The sequence below is a fragment of the Buteo buteo genome, chromosome 2 (genome assembly GCF_964188355.1).
Source record: "Buteo buteo chromosome 2, bButBut1.hap1.1, whole genome shotgun sequence".
NCBI lineage: Eukaryota > Metazoa > Chordata > Aves > Accipitriformes > Accipitridae > Buteo > Buteo buteo.
The window spans coordinates 68,162,260-68,184,117 of record NC_134172.1 but is presented as its reverse complement, the minus strand read 5'-3'; the positions used below and the strand labels follow the sequence as shown (position 1 = coordinate 68,184,117).

At 48.5% G+C, this 21,858-nt stretch overlaps 1 protein-coding gene across 3 annotated transcripts in view; it reads left to right on the top strand.

The window, feature by feature from the left end:
* The window catches only part of ZHX3 (zinc fingers and homeoboxes 3), a 51,123-nt gene extending 29,634 nt beyond the window's left edge, over window positions 1–21,489 (top strand). Inside the window, exons 1-3 of one of the 3 annotated variants that reach the window (XM_075059399.1) lie at window positions 10,136–10,266; window positions 11,722–14,654; window positions 17,088–21,489. In XM_075059399.1, coding sequence (XP_074915500.1) covers window positions 11,879–14,654; window positions 17,088–17,143 — 2,832 coding nt within the window. In that variant the 5' untranslated portion in view covers window positions 10,136–10,266; window positions 11,722–11,878 and the 3' untranslated portion in view covers window positions 17,144–21,489. Of the gene's footprint in view, window positions 1–10,135; window positions 10,267–11,721; window positions 14,655–16,201 lie in introns of those variants that run through there. The other 2 variants (XM_075059391.1, XM_075059407.1) reach the window with 2 other exon arrangements.
* Window positions 21,490–21,858: the final 369 nt, after the last annotated feature.

Genomic DNA, 21,858 nt, shown 5'->3' with positions numbered 1-21,858 from the left:
GCATCCTTGAGAATGAATTTTTAAATGAGGAGTTGCAGAGGGCAGCTAAGGAAAAGGTTGGTTAGACCAGCAGGCGTGATTTTAAAAACAAATAAACAAAAAAACAGGAGAAGGAGAGGAGGAGAACATTATTTGTTTATCACAACTGTACTTGAAACTAATTTTAAATGTCTGTCTTCTGAGAGTAAGGAAATTCCTTTAGCTTCCAGCAGTAAATAACTGGGATGCTTTCAGCTTACAGCTGACCTGCAGAGGATGGTGAGTTTTCAACTAAAAAAATAATTGACTCTCCAGTAAGGACAATCCATTCCAAGTAATGCAACTAAACAGCTGGAGGAAGAGAAGAGTCCTGACAAGCACGGTTCATATCACAAATAACCCTTGAACTTTGTTCTGTATCTCTGTGTACTGTCCAGGGTGGCTTGACAAATGGTTTTGAACAAATACAGTTTTCAAAGCAGAAAGCTGATGACAAGGATTGCATTTGGCTGGCAGGTGCACAATTCAGACACCTGGATCTTGCCCACAGAGATCTCAAATGAAATCCCAAATCCATTTTTCTCTTACTAGAAATCCTAAAAGAAATGGTGAGTGTTTCAGAGAAAGGGAAAAGGTTGTCCCCTATGAGCTCTTGGGGCTCAGTGGATGAGGGTTTGGTGGTAGGGATGATGTAGTTCTCCGTGCCTGCTCTTCTTGGCAGCTGAGTGGTGGAGCACCTAATGTTGGCTGCAGCGAGGAGGACTTCAGAAGCTCGGCTTCTCATCAGGCATATTTCAGCCAAAGGTTTGGGCATTAGGATGCTGAGCGCTCTTAATGGTCTGCCCTGCTCTATGTCAGCAGGACCTCTTGGGAAGTGGGGACTTCTGGAAGTCTGTCACTTATGTAGGTACTAAAAAGGAGCTGGACTTTTTTGGAAAATGGTGTTCCAGCTGAAGGAGCTGAACACTTGCTAGACTGACCATATGCTTCTAAAGTTCTTGTGCTTCAATGCTTTAGGCCACGGTATTGTCTATTTAAGGCAATGGAAGAAAACCCTGTGCCACTCTTGCAGAGTAGGTATGTGAACTGTAAGCATAGGGACCAAATGGTAGTTTCAGAATTAGATGGTGTCCCTAATTTCCCTCTTCAGTTTTAAGTGGATGCAGCATTCTTCACTTACAGTCTCAACTGTTGTGTTGCATTGTTGTATGGTGTTGAACATCTGCCCCTTCCAGCCACAAAAGTGGCTGTGTTCCAGTGGTGGGTGGTTTCTTTCTATTCAGGGATCCTCTGAGGCCTGGAAAAGCTTGAGTATTAGGCATGACATACTGTCAATTGCTGCAGATCCCCTTGGCTCCCCTCCTTCCAACATCTGCAAGGCCAGAGTTGGCCATCTTGGTTTGTCCATGCCCAATGCATAGCACAGAAAGACCCTGACCCTACCAGCTGCTGCTGCTGAACAGGGAGTGGGGCCTCAGCAGGAACCTGTCCATCCGATGCCAAAAAAGTTTGTGGTCCCAGCTTCTAGAAGAGGAGAGGGAAGGTCTGCCATCAGCTCCCTAGGGAGGGCTGTGTTGCTGGGACCACAGTGCCAGGGACCTTCCCCACCCATAGCACCCTCACTAGTGGATGCTCAGCCTCCACACAGCAGCTCTGCTCTAGCGGTGTCGTCGTGCTGCGTGGCCCGGAAAGGAGCAGGCAAAACAGCAGACAGAGCAGCCGTGGCACCCAGCAAACTTCTGCAGGAGTACCTTGCCCCACATTAAAAATGGTTGGGATGCTAGAGCAGAGCCTGGGGGGACAAGGCGCCAGTCCCACGCAGAGGTCTCAGCCCAGTATTTCTTTCCCCCAGCATTGTGCTGGTGATTGACTGGCGTTTGCTTGGCAAAAGCCTTTTGAATATTCATTTGGCTGATGGGAGATGAGAGTATGGTAGCTCCTTGAAATCAGCTTGGGGAGGGGAAGCAAATAAAACTGCCTTTTTCTTGCTTCTAGTGCTACTTGAACTCTCTCAAATGCCTACTTCAAATGGATAAATGATTGTGGAGACCTCAGCCTACCTAACAAGCCTGCTCTTTTGTAGCAAAAATTATAGTGCCTGCATACTTGCCATCCTCATTCAAAAGCCCATTCCTCATTAATATCACTTTTTACATATTATTGCAGCTCGCAATGCCATTCCTCTTCTCCCCACCCATTTCCTTGACTGGCTGTGACATACAGGAACTACACCCAGTGCTTGACTCGCCTCTCCTGACCTTTTGTAACTTGGCTCCAAACTCCTTTTTTTGGGTCTTTTGCAAAACACTGTCAGAAGGGAAAAATCCTTTGTTAAAACACAGCCAACTCCTGCCTCAACGTGGAACAGTTTGTTCTGCTAAAAGAATGAGCCAGTTCAGTGAGCAGAAAAACATTGCCATAAACCAGCGGACTCAATAAGCTGCAAAAGCCATCGGCTGTGCTCAAGGTCTGAAAGGACGACTCTGAAGCAGGATTCATGGGGGGGGGGGGGGATGCGATAAAAAAATCCACGATCCCAACCTGCCAGACCCTGTTTCCTTGCTTTCAGCCGAAGTATTTTGCAGTTGTCTTTTTGGTTATAGCAACTGTAAGTGGGGGAATGGGAACTGATGCTGAGCCAGAATGTAACACAGCATTTGAAGCTAGCATATTGCAAAAGGGCACGGTGGATGAAGTAATCCAAAAATGCTCAGCTGGGAAGGGGCTGCAGCACTCTAATAGTCTTCAGTCTGTGCTGCAGATGATCAGCTCCAGCGCCCTACGCTTGCTGTCTGGTACTATTTAGTAGCTCGGTTTAGTCCTTCCCACCCACATCTTGTTTTAAAGCTCTGGACACTCTTTATTTTCCTGGAATTGCTGCGGGTCTGTCCCTTACGTGGCCGCTCGGTAACTGGTGATCAGTCTGTCTTCAGCAAGCGTTTCTTCGTTGCACAAGGGACTTGGACGCTTGGTGAGAAAACTGTGTGATCCCCTAGCAGGCTGTTGGGTGTTTGGTTCTGCAGTGGGATCATTTTGGTGCTGGTATAAAAGCTGGCACTGTTTTTCTTTTAACAATAAAAGTTGTGCTAGCATCTAGAGCTGTGGTTCCCGAATTTGGGGGTGGTGGCCTCCAAATAGGGTCACCTATATGGAGGTGGATGTGCCAACCTGGAAGTGGGGTTGTGAGCAAAAGTGCTTCAGAAACACAGGCTCAGAGGCTTCTCCCGAAATGACTCTGTGGGACTGGGCAGGCTGCAGCAGCATTGAGAACACGGTGGGCTTCTATGCTTTGTGTGCTCTGTTGCCATCCAGGTGCTCCTACCTGTGGACTTCTCGCCAGCTGGGCTGAGCATTTCCTGCTGATTTAAAAGATTCGAGTACCCTCGTCAGAAATTTAACAGGGACCAAGATCTACCTCTGGTTGTCATTTTGATTTAGGAACCGGGAGTCTTTACTCTGAGCTCCCTGATAGTTTTTTGGCTTAGAGCCAGCGCAGCAATTTCAGATAATAAAAAGAACTATATTTTAGGTGTAACCTACCCCTTTTCACACGCATTCCAAAAGGCTGCATCTGCCAAAGCTGGTCTTGCCCTACCTAAATGGTCATGCTTGATAATAAGCTCTAAGTGTGGGATCGCAAGGCATGTAGCAAGTCCCAGCGTGATGTGGCAGAATATTACTGACCTGCATGGGGCTGTTTGAGGTGCCTGTGATCAAGCTGCAATCACAAACAGATCCCTGACAATGCAAGCAAAAAGAAAACCTCCTAGAGAAAGCACAAGGGACTGAAATCGGAGCTCCTGTGCATTTATAAACATGACCGATGTTCTCATACTGTCCTGTTCAGGCACAAACCAACCCGCTGGTATTCACCAGCTGAGTGTGAGGTGATGGGAGACCCAGATACGGATGAGCTGAGGGACTTCTTGAAGCTCCATTAATGCTATCTGGTGTCCTCTGCTGGTAGCATTAACCTCGGAGCTGGCTCTGTTGAGAGATGATTATCTGTCTGCTGGACCTTTTCCTTTGGGGGAACGCCAGGAATGTTTTGCAGCATGGACAAAATGTGAGGATTGAATCTATGGAGGTGGGTCCCTGGGATGCTGGGACTGTGAACCCTGCTAAGGTAGCGTAACTCGGAGCAAATCTGTAATGAAGCCTCTGTGCCAAAAGCGATTATTATTTTTTTGGAAGATGTTAATGGTATGATTGCGTAACATTTATTTTGTGCTTGATCAAATGGATGAGGGCAGAGGAAAAGGAGTGAGTGAATTAATGTTAGTGATGTTCAAACAGAAGCATGCAAAGCTCCGAGGGATGATCAGTGGTTTTGTTTTGATGTGTGTTGGTTTTTGGTTTTTTGTTTTTTTTTTTTATTCCTGACATCCTCCTGAAATATAGCACGCAGGCTTGTCTCTAAGGGGGGCACATTGCCAATAGTCTAAAGGTTATATTATCCTAGTGACCTATTTTTATACTCTAATCGCGTTCTGTTTCAGCCACCCCTTTCTAGCCTTCCATCTCGCTCAGTTTTGTGCTCCTCTGAAAAAAAAGTGGAGATAATTACGATTAGTCCCTGAGTGCGAAGGCAGCAAGCCAGCCTCTACCCAGGTAACCACGGCAAAGGCAAGTTACTGCTGTTATGGAAGCATGAGAGCAATACGAAAACCCAGCTCGTAAATGGGTGACGACTTGAAACAGGGCGAGGAGGAGTGTTGTGGGGCAGAGGAGAGAGATCTTAAAGGCAAATTTTAAAAGAAGTACAGCAGTTTGTAGAAAGGCGAAATTTTAATGAATAGCTCTGTTTAACTAGCCTAAATGGAAAAGACGCTTTTCTACTCTAGGCCTGCCAAGTAATGGAGAATGAATACGATTGTTTGGTCAACCGGCTTCCACTGCCTTTAGACTGTACCCACATTTTCAAAGCCGGGCTTAAGCTACAAAGCACCCTGACCAGTCGACATAAAGAGAAATTGTTCCGTAGTACAAATGTTGACTATGCGATGCTGCTTGAAGCTCAAAACTGCTGAAATTTGTACATGTGTTTGTACATTTGTGCAGTGCAAAATAATAAGATGTGAAGTGACTTTTCTTGCCTGCGTGGCTTCTCTCGGGCTGCGGTTATTTTATTGCTGGTTGCTTTCCCTGTTCTTGTTGAGAGCACCTGAATTTTGAGTGCCTGCAGTGTTAGTGCAGTAGCGATCTGCTCCGAAGGGGAAAATCTCATTAACTGTTCATTCATGGGAACTTGCAGTCCAGTCCAGGGTTAAACCCCCGAAAAATCAAGTGTGTCACGACCTTGGTCTGCATTATGGACCAAGCTCTGAGTGGCAGATGCTACCTACAGGTGCAAGCCCTAGGCAAGGGCATGGCATGGAGATGTGCACCAATTACTGGGAGCCAGCATGATGCTCTGCTGCTGGCATTTTTAGGCTGCTGGAGATGATCCCACCCCGTGACTTCCCTTCCAGCTGCAGGCTTTGCAAAGTTACTCCGGGAGGATGCTGGACCCCAGCTAGCCAGCACGCACAGCCACAGACTGGGAAGATAGGAGGTCAGTCCTGCCAAATCTTGCCTTTTCTTCTCTGTTAAAGAGCTATGCTGCCGCAGCTAAAAGAGAGGTCCCATCTGCACCTGGAAGTTGGGATTTGCTCTGGAGAGGTGGGCTGTTCCTTGTAACTGTGTCTGTCCCTATTGAATCACAGGGATGTAGCCTGGAGAGGTCTTTGCTGAGTTGCCAGAGCATGTCCATCCATGTAGTGTGTCCCTGGGATGGATTAGCAATAGCTGCCCTGTTCCTGGCAGGGGACTGTGTCCTCGAAGCTGTTGGTGATGCTGCTGTATGCCCTTTCCCCACACTTTGTTACGTTTTTGTTGTAACCAAAGCCTGTGACTCCAAGTCCATGGTGATGAAACCCAGGTTAGAACTGGTGTGGGGCAGCCTCTGGCCAGGGAACAAGCCTTTGCCCCTTCTCGCCTGGATCTGGAGGGTGCAGGAGCCTCCAGCCGTCCTCTCTTCTGCCAGTCCATACTGGGCGCGTTTTGACAATAAATTAATAAAACTGGTGAAACTCCTACATGACTTCTCATGAAGAGACTCCAAATGCAGAACAAATATTAATGCCCAACTGAAGAGAAATAGAATCCCAGGACTGCCGTGGCTGGCAACAGAGGTGGCCGTGGGGCTGTGCCTCGCGTACACCTGCACTTGCTGCTGCGTGGACCTGTTTTTCCTCCCCTCCCCAGCACCCAGGTAAATGCACCCACTCCCAGGCTACTGAGCTGGCACCCAGCACTGCCTGGAGCAAACGGGGTGTCTGCTGTGGTGGGGGGAACCTGCTGTGAAACACGGTGGGATTTCCCTCTGGGGTGCTTGACGTTGGGAAGGGGAAGGCGGCTCGGGTCTGGGTGCTGCAGAGAGCACCCACTCATTGGTGCTGGCCACAGGGATCTTTTGTTTACTGGCCTTTACTTGCTAATTACCGGTGGGGAGATGGGAAGTCATCTGTGGACTTCCCAAAGACAGACGTGCATCTTCTGGGCCTGGCTGGAGGTAGATCCCAAAGGGGAGACACAAAAAATCTCAAACGTCAACTTTTTTTTTTCCTCTTTTGATCCCCGCCCCCCCCCCCCATTATGCTATCAGCTGGGGCCTGCAGAGTTTCAGCTTGAAAACAAACCGCTATTATTTAAAGTGCCAATATTGTGCTTGGCTTAGTATGAGACAGAAACATCAACTTTGTCTCTGACCTGGGGAGTGTGTCTGCCTGCCTAGCAGGCACCAAAAGTGTTGAGAAAACTGTTATTTTACTTCTATTTTGCTGTTGATTTTTTTTATTTTTTTTTTTTTATGTGAGCATTCACTCTTCAGCAGAGCTGCATCAAACACCGGAGCCCACAATAGAGCACGTAGCCATCCTACGTGTCCACGTGGAGCCTTGTCCCTGCTGTGAGCATTGGGCACCCAGGGTTGGCTGGGCTGGGGGCAGAGAAGGGCAACTGTCCTGTTGTCCCCATGCCCGGGCGGTGGGACTGGAGCTGCTGTGCCCGGCTGTGCGCTGGCTGGCCGGTGATGCTGCCTGGTGGGTTTTTCTGGTTGTTGTTTCTAGGCGAGGTTTGCAAAAGGTCACAAAAATTAATCTTCTAACTGGGGACCTTGGCACTATGCGGAATGAATGTTTTGCATTAACAACCTAACTCATTAATTCACTGAAACATTTAAAACCAAACCAGTTATATCCAGCCAAGCTGGAAAAAGCTGAAAGTTCATACTCAGCAGTGCAAATTTCGAAACCTCCTTTTGTTAATCTCTGCAGAAGTAAATTTTCTGAAATTGCTAGGCTCACTTTGACCGGTCTCAGCATTGTTTTCCTCAGCGGAGGCAAAGCTGCTCCACAGAGGGTTAGTGGTGTGTACCTGGACCTGCCGATGGGGATAGGAAGGTTCCTGTGCTGGGGAGGAAGGAGGGTTGGTAGAGGGAACACTGCAGGAGGGGAATGCTCATAGCAGCACTGCAGGTTTTGGGCTGTCTCTAGCAGAAATGCTGCACTGTTCTCATAGATTGGGACCCCAGATTTAACAGTTTCCATCTTCCTCCTCTATTATTATGTTCTGAATGGCTGGGGTAGTTGAAATCACAGCCTAGCACATCTTGTGGTGCTCCTTCTACTTGTTCTGCTTGTTTGTAAGCTGGAGGTAGGTCGCCAGCCTGTGGCCTTTGTTTGCCTCCTGCACGGAGGAGAGACGGGCAGATGCGGGCAGGGCGGTAGCCTGCAGTTCCGCTGCCCTTGCCGCTGGCTCCGTGTACGGGGCTTGTCACTTCTGAGCCGCAACCCTTGAGAAACTGATGGATGGCCACCAACCTGGCTGTCCCTGTAGCCATGATGTGGTGATAACAGCGTAAAATTGCATCTACCAGTGGAGCAGAGCCTTCCCTTGGTGACTTTTTTTTAACTGTGTTAAGTTGGGTGCTGTGCAGATGAGCAATCACGGCCGTACGTCAAGGATGGGGAGCCCCAACCCAACCCAAGCTGTTCACCTGGTTTCATGCCTGTCTTGTGCAATGGCCAGGCTGCTCGTCCCTGTCACAGGAGCCGGGGGTGTATAGTTGTCTCGCTGTCTGTGTGGGTGAACACACATCAGCCCCAGGGTCAGTTCCTGGTGCTTTAGATATGAGAGAAACGTACCCCCAGCCACGTATTGGGCTGGGATCTGACCTGGCCAAAGGAGTCCTTGGGCTGCCTTTCCTTCCAGCGTTAGTTTCTCTGGGAGCATCACTGAGACCAAACTGGTTTGACTCTGCTTTAAGTCAGTTTTCCCTCGAATTTCCAACAGCAGTGGCAGATTTAGGTGGACAGGTCATTTGACCTGCTTACTCTGCTACCTCACTATTAAATTAGCAGGTATAAATTAAATAGGAACCATCAATTTAAGTACAATCCCTTTGTCTTCCTGGCTGCCAGGTAGCTATTCCATTCAGCTAATGTCTCTTTGCTCCAGTTCATCATAAAATAACACACAGGAAATCAAGTTCTTCACACATGGCTGTACAAATTAGTCTGAGACATTCGCAGTGGTGGTATACTGAGCTCTGCTGTAAGGCTGGTTTTTAATTGATTAATTTTTCTGCCATTAATTTACCCTATCCATTAAAACAGCCTCACTTACTTTAATGACGGAGAAATCGGTGAATTATCCATTCTGTTATATATTAGTGGTGTATTAAAGTATTAGTGCATTCCAGAAGGTGAGCAGTGAATAAAACATGCTCCAAACATGCTGTTATGCAACTGTACCATGGAAATGAAATGGACGAACAGTACACTTGATTAATTTTTTTTCCCCCACTAAATTGGCACTGTGATTCACTTCCAGCTAAATTTGCAATCTGTGTTCTCAGGTGGCATTAATATTGGAGCCCCAGCAGGAGAGCTTTGGCGGCTGGGGCCGCTCTGATTGCATTTTTAACGAAAGTTGTTGGAGAGAGCACGGAGCTTGATGCAAATGTGCTGGTAAATGAAATACAGAGCTTTTAGGTTCTCCATAGGTGGGTCAGGCCATTCACATTTACCCAAAATAACAGTGATGGCGTGCTTGGGAGAGGCACTCCACTAACGTGGCACAATGGGGGTCTTTGTGTGTCTCCGTTGCTCTGTATCAAATTTACTCTGTTGACAGATAAAAATCATCTTTTTGATATCTGGCAACTCCATAAACACTAGGTAAGGTCTGTCTGGGACTAGAGCTGTCTCGGTAATGGAGACTCTGGAACTGGATCTCTATCAGGAGTTTGGTGGAAATGAAAAAGTTTGCAGAGGGCCCAGCAGTTTCTCCCTGGCCTGTGTTAGAGCTGCAGAATAAAATTAAATAAGAATTCCCTTTTACTGTTGCTTCCCTGACACGAAACTCCCTTCAGCCTTTAAAGCTATATTTTGTAGCCTTCAGGCTGGTCTTATTGTTTTTTTCCTAATTGACTGGACTTGGAAAGGTCATCGTACCCTGCTAGATTGTGTAATATTTAACTTAGCATCAAAAATGAGGATCTTAGGATTGGTGTCAAATGGATGCTGTTCCCCTGTGAATAGCAAAGCCCATTCATAGTCATCCAAGTATTCGAGTTGCTAATGCTAATGAATAACTTTCTGGCCCTCTGCAGAAGGAAAGACTAACCACGAAAAGGTGGGATGAGAGTGGCATAAAGCAGGTATTGAGAGCATGCAACTCACACTGTCTAAATCCAGATCACAGCTTTAATACCTTTTTTATTTATAGATTTTTTTTTTTAGTTATAATTTCTAGCTTTTCATGAAGCTTTAGCATAGCAAACAGTCTTTTCTGATGCCAAGTTCAGTGATGACTAACACTATTTACAGGACTGTTTTGTAATCTCAGATCAGCCCACATTAACGGGAAGTTACGTTTTCCCGTCAGTCTTTTAAACGGTGCCTGAGAGTTGCTGAGGCCAGAGTTGGCTATCCGGGCTCTCCTGTTTGGAAAAAATTATGTCAGCTTTCAGAACAATTTTTTTTAAATTTTCTAATGAAGTTAGGGAAGTCAAATTGTACTTCCTCCATTTGATTTTTTGCATTAGGACCTTTCACTCCTCTGTTCTAAAAGCTACTGACAAAAATAAGCAGAGGAGGTATTGCATAAGCACCACAAAGTCATTTGCCCGATCTGCATTTCTCGGTGCATGAGATCAGCTCAGAATATCTGATATGAGAAAGCTACTGGTGCACAACTGCTGTAGCTGATAGGAGTTACCTCTGTGAGTCATCTGGTAGGATGGTAAGTTGGTCTTTTTTTTTTTTTTTTTTTTTTAGTTCAAGTTTTTATGAGTGTTTTTATAAAGCTCCGTTGCTGTTACTGTAAATCCGAGGAAGATCTGGCACAGAGTCTTTGTAATATGAATCAGTGCATCCATATGCTTCCAAGTGACCTTGCAATCTGGAAAAATACTGTTTTACCCCTGTGTTTAAAAGAAAAAAAGCAGAGTTTCTGTATAAAAGGTTGACAGAGGGGTGAAGGCAGAGATGTTGCTCCCTCAGATGTGCTGCCTTCCCTGTCATCGGGACCGTCACAAGGCAAGTGACTCCTGGTGCCAGCTATAGCAGACAGCTTTACTGCACTCCGGTTGTGATCTCAGGCAAGGAGCATCCGCCGTGCAGATGGCAAAACTACATCAGGCCAGGAATAAGGTTGTGGCTAATGCCGTGGCCTTCAACAGGCTGGAGTAGATCAGGAACTGCTTTAGCTTCAGAAAAAGGAAAAAAAAAAAAAAAAAGAAAAAGAAAGAAAAGGGGGGGGGGCAAAAAAAAAAAAAAGGAATTTTTTTCATGTGATAGATCTCTGGTCACCCCAAGCCCAGAAAAATGGGCTTGTGTTGCAGAGAAATTGCACTTTCTTAGGAAGTATGCCCAGTACACTGAGTTGTGTGAATGCCAAAAGCTTCAAAGGTGGTGGGAGGGTAAGGCTGGGAGCCAGGAACATGTGTGTGATGCTGCCCTTGAGTTTTGGGGCCTTACCTTCTCTTGCAGCTCCAGCTGAAGACTCAACAGATGCTGTTAAAACAGCATCAAAGTGTGCATGGGGTGGGGAGGCAATCTCACAAATGCTTTGCAGGCTTGCTCTGCAAGGAGGGCTAAAATATATAGACCTGGCTGCAGCCTCCTTGCTCCCTGCAGCAGAGCTCCAGGTGTCTCTGCAGGCAGAGGCCCTTGGCACAGACACGGTGCTTTGAGCTGGTGAGAAGCTTCCCGACAGGATGGTTGGAAAATGCCAATTTTGAAGAAATCGAAACATTCTGTGGGGAACGCGTTGGTTTTTCATCAGGTTTTTCTGATGGAAAGCAGGTGGTTTTCCCAGGGTGGCTGTGCTTGATATTGCCTCCTGGATGCTGCTGAGCTGGGAGCTTGGGTGCGCAGGGAGCCCAGGCACTGCTCTCCCTGCTGAAACACCGGTGACGGGTCTTGGCAGGGCAGGGTGAGGGGAAATTTCGGTGGTTTTCCTCCTCAAATGAGAATTTGATGTGGGCTGTAAAAGAGGCATGTTTGTGTGTTTGTTTTTGAACAAGTAATTCGCAGGTTGTATGTATGAAAATACAGTAAATCCAAGGTCAGGTTAAATTTTTCCAGCAAAAGAGGCTGAAAATGATTTATCGAGTGAAACAGCTAAATACCAGGACAGTTGTGCTTTGTCTAATGCCAAGAGAACTAACCCCTCCTCCCTCTCCCTTGTCCTCAGGTTCAGTGGCAAATATGAACATTTGTCAATATTTGACAACTCTTTTGGACATCATGAATATGCTGGAATCTAGACCACAGAGCACTTGCAATAGCGCTTTTTAAATTTGAATTTAATGTAAATGAAAGAAAAATAATCATCTGGATCAACTGTAGTGATGGCTAGCAAAAGAAAATCCACAACTCCCTGCATGATACCAGTAAAAACACTGGTGCTTCAGGAGACTGAACTGGACGCTGTAGAAGATGATCGTGAAGGAACGCAACAAGATGCTCCTGCGGAAGGGCCAGCAGCTAGCGATGCTGGTGCCAGTAACAGTAATAATGGAGCTTTGTCTAATGGGCACCGTGGTATTGCTGATAGTGACACTTATATCTGCAAGTCTTGTGACTTTGGATCTCAAGATGTTCATCACTTCTTTGGGCACTTGGACTCTGAGCACTTAGACTTTAGCAAAGACCCTGCCTTTGCATGTGTTGCGTGCAACTTTCTGGCAAATAGCCATGAAGGGCTCTCGCACCACAATGCAGAGTCGCACGCTGGTGAAACGAGCTTCATCTGGAGGGTGGCTAAGCAGGACAATCGTACAACTGTGGAGCAAAGTCTCTGTGAGGCCGCCAGCAGCCATGACCTTCCGGGAGAGGTCCCTGAAGAAGGGGTGGATGGCCAGTCTGAAATTATCATTACTAAAACCCCCATCATGAAGATAATGAAAGGCAAACCAGAGGCCAAAAAAATCCACACACTGAAGGAGAATGTGTCCAGTCAGCTGGGCGGTGAGTCGGAGGTGAAAGATGGAGAGCATTCATTCCCAAACGGGTCCGTGCCAGTCAGTCAGCCCACTGCAAGTTCGACAAAATCATCTCATATAGTGAATGGCTCCATCATAGGAAACATGCCTGTTCTGCAGGCAGGTGTTGCACAACTCGTGTCACTGCAGCAGCAACCCCCGTTGCATCAGCAGCTACCTACGTCCAAGTCTCTTCCCAAGGTGATGATTCCTCTGAGCAGCATTCCAACGTACAACGCCGCCATGGACTCCAACAGCTTCCTGAAAAACTCTTTCCACAAGTTCCCCTACCCCACCAAAGCTGAGCTGTGCTACTTGACTGTGGTGACGAAGTACCCAGAAGAGCAGCTGAAGATCTGGTTCACTGCCCAGAGGTTGAAGCAAGGCATCAGCTGGTCACCAGAGGAGATCGAAGACGCCAGGAAGAAGATGTTCAACACCGTTATTCAGTCTGTGCCCCAACCCACCATTACAGTTTTGAACACGCCTCTGGTTGCGAATCCTGGGAGCGTCCCCCATCTTATTCAGGCGACTTTACCGGGCCACGTGGTGGGGCAGCCGGAGGGGACGGGGGGGCTGCTGGTCACGCAGCCCATCATGGCAAACGGGTTGAAGGGCACCAGCTCCTCCTTCACCTTGGCGGTGACTTCTGTCCCCAAGCCGCAGCCGGCAGCACAGCACAGCACGGTGAGCTCCAGCAACGCATCGGGGGTGAAGGTGGTCAACAGCGGCCAGTCGCTGCTCACCGCCTGCCCGGCGATCTCCTCGCAGACCTTCCTGGATCCCAACGTCTACAAAAACAAGAAGTCCCACGAGCAGCTCTCGGCCTTGAAAGGCAGTTTCTGCAGAAATCAGTTCCCTGGCCAGGCCGAAGTCGAGCGGCTGACAAAAATCACGGGCCTTTCCACCAAGGAGATTCGAAAATGGTTCAGCGATAGGAGGTACCACTACAGGAACGTGAGAGGCGGCCGGGCCGTCTTCCCTGGAGACAGCGCTCTCGATTCCCTGCCCGAAATAACCCTCGACGTCTCGCCCAGAGGAGCCGAGCTGAGCCCCGCGGCGGCGGCGGCCACGCCGGCCCCTCACCACCCGCCACGGCGGCAGTCGTGGCACCAGGCGCCCGACTTCACGCCGACCAAGTACAAAGAGCGGGCACCGGAGCAGCTGAAAGCCCTGGAGAGCAGTTTTGCCCAAAATCCCCTTCCTGCGGAGGAAGAGGTGAACCGCCTGAGGGGGGAAACGAAGATGACGCGGAGGGAGATTGACAGCTGGTTCTCGGAGAGGAGGAAGAAGAAGGTGGCAGAGGAAAATAGGAAAGTGGAGGAGGCAGCTCGGCAGGAGGAGGAGGAGGCGGAAAATGGTGGTGGGGAAGGGGAAGACTCCTCGGATGAGCTGAGGGCCACAAGCGAAAACGGCTCGGTCGACGCCTCCGGCAACAACCCCAACTCGATGGAGCGGAAAGTGAGTCCCATCAAAATCAACCTGAAGAACCTGCGAGTGACCGAGTCCAACGGCAAAAGCGAGTTACCGGGGGCCGGCACAAACGAGAAAGGGGACGGCAGCTCCAGCCGGCCGCCCACCCCTCCGAAAACCAAACTGAACTTTAAAAAAACGGCCCAGCAGCGGCATCTGCTGAAGCAAATGTTTGTGCAGACGCAGCGGCCCACGAACCAGGAGTACGACGCCATCGTTTCCCAGACGGGTCTGCCGCGGGCCGAGGTCATTCGCTGGTTCGGGGACAGCCGGTACGGCTACAAGAACGGGCAGCTGAAGTGGTATGAGAACTACAGGCGGGGGGTTTTCCCCCCGGGGCTGGTGGAGGTCAGCCCCACCGGTCGGGAGGTGCTGGAGGACTACTACGAGAAGCACAAGGGGCTGCGGGAGGAGGACCTGCCCGGCCTCTGCGAGCGCTCCCACCTCAGCGCCCAGCAGCTCAAGGTGTGGTTTGCGGTGAAGGCGGAGGAGGAGAGCAGGGGCACCGTCCCCGAGGAGGCCTGCGCCGGCGAGACGGCGGGAAGCCGGAAAGGGCCGTGCGAAGCCGGCTCGGAGGTGTCGGAGAGCAGCGAGTCGTGGGAGCCGGGTGGACAGGAAGGAGGTGCCGGGACCCCCGATGCCCCCGGCCCGCCACCCGCCGCGCGGCTCGGTAAGACCCCCGCCTCGGGCAGGGCTGGCTCCCCGGGAGGGTTTGGGCGAGCGTGGGGCACGGAGCGTTTCCCATTTGGGAAACTGAGGCTTTAGGGAAGGGTTTAGTGTCCGCTCCTGCTGATTGGGATTAACTGAGGAAGCGGTGAGGAAAGCCCAGGGAAGGAGGATGAGGAGGGTCCGGTGAGATGCCGTGAGTGCTGCTGCCTGCCCACCCCTGCCTGCCTTGGTCACTGGATGCTGGCTCCGCTCTGAAGCCGAATCCTGGCTTTACTTTAAGCCTAAGTAAAACCAGCAGGAGTGTCCGGTCCCTTTACCTGCCCCAGGGGAAGGTGGCCCTTGGGTTTATTTATGAAGGGGACGGGTATTTGGGAAGGAGGGGGCCTGGCCGCTGTCCCCCATGCCACAGGCTCCTTCCATGCCTCCCCCTGGCCTCAAGCAGCAGATGTAACCCGTGCCTGCCTGCGCAGGCAAGAGCTTCCTCCCTTCCCTCTCCCACTGCCAGCTCTCCAGATGTGAGCACCCGTCTTTGGTGTGGGGCAAGGCTTCGGTGTTTAAGATGGAGGCTGCAAAGAGGGAGAGGACATGGAGGGTTGTTTACAGCTGCTGGCCCTACCCCTCCTTCAGGACTCACTTCCGAAAAGGCATGTGCGTGTGTGTGCACGTGTGTGTGGAGGAGAGGAGAGGTGGTTTCCAAGCCCTCTGTGGGCTCTTCAGAAGTGCAGCTGGGGGCCGTTTCCTCCCTGGCTGGGTTCCCACCAGATGGGGATGGCCGAGCGCTTGCCCTGTCCCGTCGCGGGCTGCGCAGCCCCTCGCCTGCTCCATGCACGCAGTCCCTTGCTGGCGTGCTGGGCAGCTGGGATCTTCTCCAGCCCCGCTGCCTTCCTTTGGAGCCTCCCACACACTTCTGCCATGGCTGCAGGCCTTAAAAAACAAAACCAAAAAAAAATTTTAAAAAATCCACTAAAATTCATTGCTTCCCTGCCCTGTCTAATGCAGAGGAGATGGAGCGTGGGTTTAAATGGGGCCTTGCCCTTCTTGCAGCTGAGAGGTCTGGATGTGTGCTGCCCTGTGCACCTTGTTGGGGAGCGGCTGCGGTCGCAGGAGTGGGCTGGGGAGGCATTGCAGCGGGAATAGTTTGGGGCAGGGTGGTGGGCCAGCTTTTGTGCCTGTGCCAGGGCAATGGCCGTGCCCCTGCTAGCACCCTCTGAGCGGGGCTTTATGCCACCCAGAGCGAGGTGGTCCCATCACTCCCCATGGCACAGAGGCAGGATGTGCCCAGTGAGGGTGCACAGCTTCAGACTGCCATGGGCTGCGTCCCGCCTTAGCCCTGCTGCTGGCCAAAGTCCAGCTCCACTCCTGTGAGGACTTTTAGATTTCCTGGCCCCTCTGAATGAGGCTGGCCTTTCTCCACAGCTGACTCCAAGGCTCCCAATTTTGCCCATCCCGAGGCACTCCCGCACCCCTTCCTCCCCACCCAGCACCCCACCTGGGTTACGGGCCCCTGCAGCAAGCCAGAGCATCTCTGATGCCTGTGTTCTTTTTCAGAAACAGACTGAACTCAAACCACCAGCTTTGGAGGATCTGCTCTTATCCTTGAGAAGAAATTTTTGGTCTTTAAAAACCCATGGGCCGGCCTGATGCAAACCTCAGGAGCAGCACATGGTGATAAAGCACTGCCATAAATGAGACCTTTGAGCACAGCACACGAGAGAGCGCGCGTGCAAAAACTGGGCACTTAGTGCAGAGCTCTCAGTGGCCCAGCCGAGGAGATGGCTGAGAGCTGGCGGAGGCGGAGGCTCAGCTCGCACCCAGGAAATAGGATGCTCTTGTTTGCTTTCCAGTGGACAGACTTTCAGATTTCATATTCATATACCGATGCCTACAGCTGCCTATACAAGCATAACGAATCTCAGACATTGTGTAAACAAGGTCATTGCTTAGATATGGACTATCATGGCACAGTACTTTTTTCTTTTTTTTTTTTTTTCATCTGTCCATTAAGGTGTTTGTTCTCTAAAGGTTGGCATGGCTGCATATATCCTCTCCGCTCTTTCTGATCCTTAAGCCCTGGCAATGAAGGGCTTTGCGGGCACGCAAGCGTGTATGTGTGTGTTAGGAAAGGAAAGGTATTTGAGAAGAAAACTGCCAGTCTTGCATTAAAGTCCGGTGGGAGCTGAGTGAGATTTTCATCCCTACAGATGAGGTTAGATTTAGCATTGCATACTCTCCAGTAAGTAACAGGTTCCCAGACATGGACAACCCAGGAGATGGAGTTTGGTGTCATTTGTCCCTTGCTGGCTAGAATATTTTGCCCTGCGCTCCTGGAGACTGACTGTAGCAGGCTATTAAATCTCCAAGTCTCCCTTTAATCACTGAGAACTAGCACATAATAATTTTTCCATACTGACCTGGAATCCTTTTCATTGTTCAGAGAGAACAAGCTGTTCTTCAGAGAACAAACGCAGAGAATACGCAGCATTGCTGTGAGTGGTTCAAGTCATTGTTGTCTCCAAGGGATCAGCGAGGCAGCAGCTCTTCTGCAATCAGGAAGTTTCCCTCTTGCAGCCCTACATGACAGATCCTCCTGCAGCAGTGCTGGTAACTTAAAGTGTTTGCTCCAGTCGTGTTTTTTTTTTGTCCCCCCCCCCCACTTTTTTTTTTCCTTTCCAGTCCATCTGCAATAGTTCTGGAGAAACAGTAAAATAAATTTTGCAGTTAACCTTCCCGCTTCCCGGTACCTGTACATTTTTAATGTGCCCATGTTGTCTTGGGTGGTTGCTGTGTGATGCAACTACTTAAAGATTTTTTTTAATATTCTCTTCTAATAGAAAACAAGGTCTAGAAGGGAAACTCTTGAGCTGAATAGTCCAGCCAAATGCTGTGTCAGACCATTCTGTCACAAACTAATCAAATCCCAGTTCAAAATTGGTTCCATGTCTTGCCTTCACTTTTGCTCTTGGAAGGCTATTCCAGAACTTCACTGCCTTTGAATGGTTAGAAACTTTATTTAAATTTCTAGTTTGAATTAATTCGTGGCCGGTTCATTCCTGGTTTGTTTTGGAGCCAACATTGTCCTTTAACTTAAATAGTTTTTGGTGTTTATCCGCTGATGTATTTATGGAGAGTAGTCATAGCTCCTTATTTTTGCCAAGCTAACTCAGCCAAGCTTTTTCAGTAGAAGGTTTTTATTTAGTGAGAGCTTTTTAATGTGGGAGACTTTATTGTTGGTGGTAAATGATATTTATTAGAAGGGTGGGTAGCAAGCCCCAAAGGATCAGATCCAGAGATTTACAAAAAAATCTGGTTTAAAAACGAAAAAGCTCTTTCAGAACCTCTTCCAAAGATGGTGTCTGATTTCTACCTTTAATTGCCCTTGCTTTTCCAGTTCTTTCTTTGTCTCTTCTTTAAGAGGCTGCCTTGCTCAACTACTAGGAGGGATTTTGTCTGCTCAGTGCTTTGCAAGAGAGAGGGCTTCCTCTCGCCTGGCGGTATGTGCCTACGTGGTGGGTGCCTGCGCCTGAGCTCACGTAGCTCCCCTGGCCCATGGTGTAACCCCTGCGGCCAAGCCTGAGCATCTGCTTCAGAAGGAGATGACCTGCGCCTTAAAGAGAGCCGGGGCAACGCGCTCAGATGCAGACACCCTCACTGCAACCATCTCTTAGCAGTCAGAGGAACCCTCCCCAAAACGCTGCGAGCAGGGGTGGAGTCGACCCCAAGCACCCTGCTGTGACACCAGGCTCCCTAAATGTCTTTCTCTTTAGAAGCACTATTGCTGGTCATGCCGTGGTTGGAGGCATAACTTTCAGCCGTCCCACCTTGGGCTTGTGTCGGCTCAGCCGGGCAGCATCCCTGTGGCTCTCCTCTGGGAGAGCAGGGGCGGCTGCACTGCGAAGACAGCCGGAGTCCCGGTGGTTCACCCTCACGGGTGCAGTCCTGCACACCCCAAAATGTCACAGGTGACGGGAGAATCTGGGTGGTCCTAGAGCTGGAGGTAACAGATCTGGGAGTCGTGCGGCCCGAGAGTATGAGTGTATGTACGGTGTTACCTTCAGAGAACAAATACAGGTAGGTCAATTTACTCTCTAGTGTCTATGTACATGCAGGTTTATTTAAGTACACATATATACAGTTCAGATATGCCATTGATTCTTTATTTCATTAAGATGTACATTAAAAATGTACACTTTTACTAACTACTTGCTATATAAATATGTTGGAAGTATAGTTTGCCCATTCAAGGTGATTTTCTGTGGGATTTTTGGTGTACACTTAAAGGCCTATGGCTAATTGGAAGAGTGATCCCCGCTCCATCTACAGAAATGCTTAAGGACTATGGTGTGAACTGGTCCCTTCGAACCATTTTTCCATGCACTAGCTGAAATTTTTTGCACTTGGATTGTATTCGGCCAGTTTTCCAGAAAAATTGAAAAGAGAAGTCTTGTGAGCTGGAGGGAGAATTTCCCGGTGTACACAGAAAAAACAGCCTTGAGGGTTGGAAGCTGCTGAGGTTTTTGAGCTTTGTCTCCGTGCATTCATACAAGCACAGCAGGAGTTTTCTTTCTTTTGGGTCGGAGGAATTTTAAAAAGTGGTTCCATGCAGACTCCCCTCAGATGCGGCAATGGGGCTGGCAAGCTCCATTGCTTGGGGAGGGTAAGATTTAGAGACAAAAAAAAAAATCAAAAAGTAATCAAGTTCCCTTTCTAACTCTTACATTCCTTGTTATCTGCATTTTTTAGTTGACTTGAAATCTCCATGAAAATATAAGCTGAAGATTTTTGAGGGTTTAGCTCTGTGGTCCTCTGTTTCCCTATTGTATCGTTTTCGAAGCTGAGGAGAGGCAGGTGTCATCTCCAAATAGACTCAGGTTTTGGTGCAGGACATTAGAAATGTGTTTGCATCTGAAACTGAAAGGAAAAACTGAGAGGTGGCTTGACAGTCCCAGCAGCAGCTCTTCTGGTGTTAAGAGGAAGTGTCACCACAATTCTACAGTGTGTGAATATTTATCATCATTTAATCAAAAGATGACTTATCTTGACTTGAAAGGAGGGCTGTAAGATAGAGGTTGTGTAGCCAGCATCAGTAAGGAAGGGGAATTAAATTCTTCACCTCCATCCGCTGTGTATGAGCTTGGGCTTGACAGGCACAGTAGTAACCATCATTTTTAATCCATGTGAATCTTGTTACTTATGTCTCTGAGGCTGCTTAGATTAAGGGCACAATCCAGTTGCTTAATAACCCGAAACCCTGATTTGTGCCATACCTGGCTCGCTCATGTAAAGGGCTGCTGGTCCTCCTCATGCAAGGAAGAGAGTTACTTTATTCATTATCAGCAGGCCCTGCTGTGAGATTTCTAGACGTGGCTCTGTGTTTCATTTGGGTAGCTTTTTTTTCAGCCCCTTAATTAGCATCCTGGAAATCATTCTTTTTTCATATTTTTTCATATTTTTTTGGCAGAACACTAAACAAACCACGATTTGCAGGCTCCTATTTCGACTTGCCTGAGAGCTGAGCACTGCTGCACATCAGGCCCACAGCCACGGCGAGAGGAATGGGCACAGGTGCTTGCTTTGATGCATGGCATGCAGGGGTCAGCGTATGCCCACAGGGCTCCAGCTGCAGGTATTAGTGCAGCTGCATGTCCCCTCCCTGCCAGGGGTTTGCATGATCACCACCAGAAGCCACCAGCAAAAGCAGTAGCTTGCTGGTAGTTGTGATGAGAAATCCCGTAGTCAACCCACAGCTGAACGCAGAACCTTAAGCTGCCCGGGTGACACTTGCACAGAAGCTGGAGCTGCAAGATACCTGCTTGGTTAATTTTTGCTAGGTGTCCCCTGTCTGTTCAGGAGGAAAAAGAGGATGCAGAAGGCTGTTTTTCCATTTGGGGTTTTGTTTTGTTGTTGTTTTAAATGAAAAGCAACAATTTTTGGTCACGGGTAGATCTATTGTATTCTGCTTTCCCTGCAGCCCCTCTCTTAAAGACATTATAGAGGCAACCTGATCAGAAGGTGATGTTTGGAAGCTGGGCCGCTGGGAATCAGAAGAGAAAAATGATTTTCAGCACTTAGGCACAAATTAGAAAGTTAACATGATACTGCACCTTCCTGTCAAGTTGATGATAGTATTTAAAATGCTTATAAACTTCTCTCTCCTGTTGTCCGGATAATTTTGGCTTCGCTCTTTTCAAATCAACCAGTGGCCTGATGTGATTCGGCTCACTGCAGTAACCTCTGTTGTAGTTTCTCAGTTGATCACAAAAGCAGCAGGGTAAGATGAGGCAACACTACAAACGGAGGGGGGGATGAGAAACTTGCAAGCTATACTTTTTTTTTTTTTTTTTTTTTTCCTTTCTTTCAAGTTTAGTTTCTGCTGTATATTTTACTGGCAGTGGTCCCTGCCAGGAATGCTGGATTGGCATTACAAAACTTTAAAGCAGAGCAAAGGAGCTCTGTTACCTAAGCAGTGATTTATGTTATTTTTTTTGTTTTGTTTTCTTGTTATTGCCTGTTCCAGTAAAGAGTGCTCTGTTGGCTGATGCTGGCCGTATTTTGATGGCACAGTTAAAGCCACTTTTTTCCTGTGCTGATGGAGGGTGGTATTAGGAGGACTCTTTCTTACTGGTGCTAGTGAAGGTTGGGCTAGGAATCCATGGCATAGAAAACTTCTTGCTAAAATTGCACTTTCTCTCTGCCCCATCTGGCTCCTGGTGGTGTTATGGGTACGTGGCTGTGATTCCCCTTGCACATACTAACATTGCACTAAAAGAGAGACTTTGGGAACAGCGTGTTGATCACTTTGTTTCTCAGCAGACCACAAAGTCAGCCTAATGGGGGTCTCTTTTTTTTTTTTTTTTTTTTTTTTTAATTATTGTTATTTAGAAATCATGCTGGTGCTGAATGACCTGGAATTTTTGCTTGGATTTATCCAAAGGAAAATGTAATTGTAGCTGCAACGGGACCTTTCATAAGGGTGGCCTTGCAGCTAGGGAGCAGAGCAAGGGCTCTGCTGTGTAAACCGTCTTTGTACCGGGGAGGTGTGGGGGGTTCCAGTGGGGTTATTATTGTGTTTTTTTTAAGACCACAATTTTAGATGGTCACCTTGGCAATCGTGTGAGACAGGAAATAGTTTTTACTTTTGGTAAAGGTTTTAAAGAGAAAAAAAGTGAAGCTGCCTGTGGTTGTGGGCTGTGGCTATTACTAGGGCT